At 38.3% G+C, this 6,574-nt stretch overlaps 1 protein-coding gene across 1 annotated transcript; it reads left to right on the top strand.

Annotated features, from left to right (window-relative positions):
• Window positions 1-4,129: 4,129 nt before the first annotated feature.
• Window positions 4,130-6,163, top strand: LOC104118394 (probable CoA ligase CCL11). Its single transcript, XM_009629625.4, has one exon. It carries the CDS (start codon window positions 4,363-4,365, stop codon window positions 6,016-6,018), a length of 1,656 nt encoding a protein of 551 aa, XP_009627920.1. The 5' UTR covers window positions 4,130-4,362; the 3' UTR covers window positions 6,019-6,163.
• The last annotated feature ends 411 nt before the right edge of the window (window positions 6,164-6,574 follow it).

The following is a 6,574-nucleotide window of genomic DNA, read 5'->3' as shown; positions in this document are numbered from 1 at the left end:
GTCTCCAATTACTATTGCCCCAAGCGACTCGCTTGGGGCGCTCTCCTCAGTTCGGAGAGCTTCAGGACCGGCCCCTTCTGATATACCCACCGTTTGTTGACTTCAGTGGGAAGCATCCTCGATCTCTAATGATTCGGGGACTCTACCCGAACCGTCCTCCGATATCTCCTCAATCTGAGGCGGAACTTTATAAATCACTATCGATGCAGCTGCCTTTGGGGCATCGATGGTTTTCTTCATTCAGGCCACTAGCACGGACCCGTCATTTTCTTCTTCTTTCTCATCTTCATCTTTTAGACGCAGAACTGATTCCATAGTTAAAGGGACGGTATTCTTCCTCTGTTTATGTGCCATCCTCGTCTTCGATTTTGGATCTTCGGAAGCAGAGGCCCTTTTTCTCTTATTATCCTTCCCCGTTTTTGGAACAGAGATCAAAGCCTCTTTCTCGCCGGGAGGGGGCCTCAAAACCGCATCTTTGCCCATACCTACATACGGAAAAATTGATTTAAGTATATGGAAAGCATCTCGTTCGAACTGCCAAAGATACGAGAAAGAGGCTTACCATGATTTTTGGCCTCCCATCGGCCGTTTGACAAATCACGCCATAAGCACTCGGCATATGTGGAGGTCGAAGCTAGATCTCGTACCCAGTTCTTGAGGTCGGGAACTGCACTGGGCATCCAAGGAACCGCTGCATCACAAAAAGGGGATATCAGTGAGAAAAGAAATAAAGGGGCAAAATAGTAGGAGATAACAACAGAAGTACACTTTTGCTTCATGTTCCACTCCTCGGAAAATGGAATCTTTTCAGTCGGAATTAGGTTCGAAGTCTTCATTCGAACGAACCTGCCCATCCAACCTCGATCCCTGTCCTCGTCTATGCTCGAGAAAAGAACCTTGGTAGCCCGGCGCTGAAGTTTTATTAATCCGCCTCGAAAGAGGCAAGGGTGAAAGGCATCCCCTCGATTTTATTCATGAAGTAACGAATCAAAATAATGATCCGTCAAAAAGAAGGATGGATCTGGCCTAGGGTTATTTGGTATTGACGGCAGAAATCAATAATAACAGGGTCGAGGGGACCTAACGTGAAAGGGTAAGTATACACACTTAAAAACCTTTTTACGTAAGTGGTGATATCTTCTACAGTAGACGAGATTACTATTTCTTTGTTCTCCCAATTGCAATCTTTTTTTAGCTGTTCGAGGTGCCCCTCGATTATTGAACACATATACCTCGATACTGGCTCACATCGGCCGGGAACCGACGAGCCTTTGTCGACCTTAAAATCAGAGGTAAGAACACACGCCCCAGGAACGCACTCTTCAGGCCGTGGCTCCACCGGTGTTTTGTCGGCGGCAGGCTATGAAGAAGAAGCTTTTTCTTTCTGAGGAATGGTTTTTGATGTTTTCGCCATTTTTGGATTTAAAGATCGAAAATAGAAGGAGGTAATAAAGATTTGGTATTTTTGAAGAGAGATTTTGCAGTGAAAAATCACAGATTTACAGATAAACTCAGAAGATGCAAGAAAGAATTTTATAAAATTTGGAGACTCGAGACGCAGAAGTGGTAAATGGTAAAGAAAGGGGCTATTTATAGAGTAAGCAACGTCGGTTGAGTATCAACAGTGGTCGACCATCGTCTGACACGCATTAAATGCCTTAGAAAACTAAACCGACGGGACAGCTATCACGTGTGTCATGATCGAGCCCGATGTAAACATCAGCTTATATCTAATCGAGCCGTTGGAAAATCATATTGTTTCTCGCCACATCCTTCCCGATAAACGAGGGGACTATCTATATCCGGTCAAAACTGATTTCGGCCTTCGTACGTCTGATCGAGATGGGAACATAACGGACCGAAGAAAGTCTTCATAATATCAAGATTGGATCCGAAGAATGGGATTCGAAGAAGGCACAAACGAGCTTCAAGTTTCAAGGACGGGTCAAATACCGAGCTCGAAGTCATTATCGAGCTCGGGTTTGAATCGAACTATGATGGGATATAATGGAATCGAGATTAAAGGCCAGAGGCCAACCAATACCAAGCCCAAGTCACTACCGGACCCCGAGTCGGCAATAAGCTCTAACCCGCATCGAGCTCTAAAACTGAAAACCGACCAATACTGAGTCCGATCAAGATCGAGCTCATAGACAAGAGCTGTTACAACCGCACTAAGGGAGAGAATCTCGGCAGAAATTGGGGAAAAACTGATTTATTATGGGTTTCCCACTATGTATTTTTAATTATCTCTAAAGTAGGATCTCCTACTATAAAAGATGGCTATATTTCTGTAAAGGGACAAGTTTTACCATACATTGTAACTCAGATATCATACACTCCCATATTAAAGAATTATCTTTTTTTTGCTTCATAAGATTGATTCATCTTGCATAATCCATAAATCATCATCTTTTTAACTTTGCTTATTTTTCATCCTTACAGTCAATATTCGATATTCTTATTTACTCTACGATTTGTGTCAAGTTATACCACATACCCTTAAAATTACGTATAAATTCAACTCTATCCGTTTTTCGGATAAACAAAGATAAATATGCAATTCACTGTCGCTGAAGATTAATTTAAGAGATACTTGCCATCAGAATCTTGACTTCCAGTAGTAGTAGTACTTGATGCACTTCATGCGCTAATTCGTTGCAAATTTTTTTCTTGCAAATTTCGAAAACACTCAATATAGTGAAAACTTTACTCTCAGAGGTGGAACTAAACATTTTTTAGGTGCTAAATATTTGTTGGAAGGTGCGGTTTTCAGTTAATAAGTTGTCCCTTTTCCATTTTACCTTTTCTCTTCAAATTTCTTTCTAGAGAACCGCTAGTAGAGAAAGGACATTGAATTAAGGGGTCGTTTGGTTGGGGTGTATAAAAATAATGCTGAATAAGGTGTATTAGTAATGCAGGGATTAGTAATGCATGAGTTAGTAATGCAAGCATTAGCTATGCAGAGATCATTTCTTATTCATTGTTTGGTGTGGTGTATTAAAAATTAAAATCCATTGCATAATTTTTAAGAAAATTATTTGTTTACAAAAATATCCTCTATATTATTTAGCTTTATGAGACTTTAAGGATAGTTTTGCCTTTAACGATGCTAATGCATGCATTAATAGCCTTGATATTGCTAATGTCATGGTTTGCTATGCATTAGCTATACATAAAATAATACCAAATATGATGTATAACTAATGTTTGTATTAGTTATACATAGATTGTAAAAATGTATCAAATAAGATTTTACTAATACACAAAGCTATTGCATTATTTTCTGAAACGCACTCTACCAAACAACCTCTAAGAGTACGGTGAGAATCTAATCTTACACTTAAAAGTACTTACCTAGAAACCACACTACAGTTTATAACACGCAAATTCTATTGGTGAGAAAGGTACGTTTTGTATTTTATATATATATATATATATATATATATGTATGTATGTATATTTGTGTGTGTGATCTTTTCATTTTCTTTAATGTCTTCCATGAAATACATAGCTAGTGTACAGCGAGTTGATAACTCTGACAATGTTGAAAGTTCTCCCCACACATAGTGTGGGTTCATTTGCACTTCTCCCTCTCCCCTTGTCTATCCCCCCCCCCCACACACACATATATATATATATATATATATATATATATTCCTCTGTTTACAATTTAGATATATAGCTTAATTTGACACAAAATTTAAGAAAAAAGATGAAGACTTTGAAACATATAGTTCTAAAAGTTTAAGGGGCAAAAGATTTGTGGGGCCATAATATTTGTGTGACTATAAAAATTTCTCATTAATTAAGAGTAAAACGGATAAAATGAAAAGTTTAAAGTTAAATTATTTCTCAATATAGAAATATATCATTCTTTTTTTGGAACGAACTAATAAAAAGAGAGTGTCATCTAAATTGAAACATATATTAAGAGGTAGAAGTTGCACATTAAAAGGAAAAAGGAAAAGAATACAAGTGAGAATTTATGACAACCGGCAAACTAAAGGCCGATCCTCTACCTCAACTAAATCTCGCCATGCAATAAATTTTGACCTATAAAGACAGCCTTAAAGGCCCCATAACATAACCTATTAAACTCTATCCTTGTCCAATTCATTTACGTTTATTTGTTAATAGTAACTTATTTCCAGACAATTCTTGGATCTAAACACCATGTGTATCAGGATCACGCTCACTCATGCCGAATTTATATATCCCCATTCCTCATCAGTATTAAAGCAAAAACCTCTCGACTTACATTGCACTACTCAATCTGGCAACGCACCAAAACCAGAGCTTGTAGAAGAAAGAGACATCTCTATTTAGTAGTAACATATATATATATATATATATATATATATGGATCAATTGAAACCAAGCTCTGTCAATTCATGTCCACTTACTCCGTTAACATTTTTGGAAAGAGCAGCTATTGCTTATGGGGAAAGTACTTCCATTGTCTATAACTCCACTACCTACACTTGGTCCGAAACATTTGCCCGATGCCTACGCCTTGCTTCATCAATTTCTTCCCTCATCGGCATCAAAAAAGGCAAAGTTGTTTCTGTTTTGGCTCCAAATATCCCACAAACACTCGAGCTCCAATTCGCTGTCCCAATGGCTGGTGCTATCCTCAACAACATCAACACTCGCCTCGACGCGAAAACCATATCTGTTCTGCTCCAACATAGTGAATCTAAGCTTCTCTTTGTTGATTATCAGCTATACTCTTTGGTGCTCGATTCAATTTCATTGTTTCCATCTGACGTGAACCCTCCAATTCTAGTCCTCATAGAAGATGAAAACTCTGTTTCATTTTCAAGAATCTTGAATTTTCAGGAATGTAGTTATGAGTCAATGGTGGTGAAGGGAGATTCCAACTTCATTTGGGTTCGGCCTGAAAATGAATGGGACCCCATGACATTGAACTACACTTCTGGTACAACATCTTCGCCCAAAGGAGTGGTACATTCTCATAGATCTCTTTTTATTATCACTGTTGATTCTTTAATCGATTGGTCCGTATCAAGTCGGCCAGTTTATCTATGGACATTGCCAATGTTCCATTCCAATGGATGGAGTTACACATGGGGTATGGCTGTAGTTGGTGGGACCAACATTTGTCTTCGAAAATTTGACGCTAATGTTGTGTTTCATGACATAAATAAACACAATGTCACACATATGTGTGGTGCACCCGTGGTACTTACTATGTTAGCCAATTCACCTTGTGCTAAGCCCTTAAAAAATCCGGTACATTTTCGTACAGGTGGCGCTCCTCCCCCTGCCACGGTGGTTCTCCGAGTAGAAAATTTAGGATTCGTCGTGAATCATGGGTATGGGATGACGGAGGTGGCAGGGGTGGTTGTGTCATGTATTTGGAAGCCTAAGTGGAATAAATTACCTGCAAATATGAAGGCAAAATTGAAGTCGAGACAAGGAATTAGGAGCCTAGGAATGACAGAAGTAGACGTAGTGGATCCAGAATCTGGAGTCAGTGTGAAAAGAGATGGATTAACAATGGGGGAAATTGTATTAAGGGGTGGATGCATAATGTTGGGTTATTTAAAAAATCAAGAAGCTACCTCAAAATGCATGAAAAATGACTGGCTTTACACAGGGGATGTAGCAGTAATGCACCCTGATGGGTACTTAGAAATTAAGGATAGGTCAAAAGATATTATTATTAGTGGAGGTGAGAATGTGAGCAGTGTCGAAGTAGAATCAGTGCTTTATTCCAACACTTTTGTCAATGAGGCAGCAGTTGTGGCAAGGCCAGATGAATTTTGGGGTGAAACGCCTTGTGCTTTTTTGAGTTTGAAAATGGAGGTAAAACAAAAGCCTAAGGAGAAAGAAATTGTAGACTTTTGTAGGGAAAGATTGCCTCATTATATGATACCAAAGACTGTAATTTTCATGGATGAACTTCCAAAAACAGCAACTGGGAAGATTCAGAAGTTTTCTCTCAGAGAGATTGCCAAAGGAATGGGGTCTTTACCTGCCAGCCGAATGTAAGCACTGAATCCCACATAAATTCTTTTTCATGTATAATTTGAAAGGTCTTTTTTTAATACACAGCTGATTCTTTCTGTCAAACAATGTTGAAATTCATTCAAAAAGTGCATCATGTTAATGCAATTTGTTTTACTTCTATTTGTAATTTTGTCGTGTATGTAAGCAAAATGTCCCCCACCCGTACAAGTGATTGCTTTAATTCTTTGCAATATGAATTGACACTCCAAAAGAGAACTTAATAAAATCCTTTTTTTTTTTTTTGTAATTTCTTTTGTCTAATTTAAATTAGCTACACTAAAGGGAGACTAGTGTTTCTCAAGCTCTAATAATGGTTATATCTTAGACCGCTTAAAGTGGAATTTTCAATTCGTGCTAGCTGCTAGTATGTTCTGATAAGAATTGTGTCGATGAAATTCATAAGGCATTTAAACTTTGGATCTTATCTTGGGTATGTGGCTCAATTCATTTGCTTCATACTTTAGCATATAAATTAATTACTCAAAGTTACAGTAGTGCATTGTCAAGTCAATGAGCTAGGTGGTGAAAGGGAGATAGC

Source organism: Nicotiana tomentosiformis, chromosome 2 (genome assembly GCF_000390325.3).
Source record: "Nicotiana tomentosiformis chromosome 2, ASM39032v3, whole genome shotgun sequence".
Lineage (NCBI taxonomy): Eukaryota > Viridiplantae > Streptophyta > Magnoliopsida > Solanales > Solanaceae > Nicotiana > Nicotiana tomentosiformis.
The sequence above is the reverse complement of the archived record's forward strand: the minus strand, read 5'-3'. Positions and strand labels throughout refer to the sequence as shown.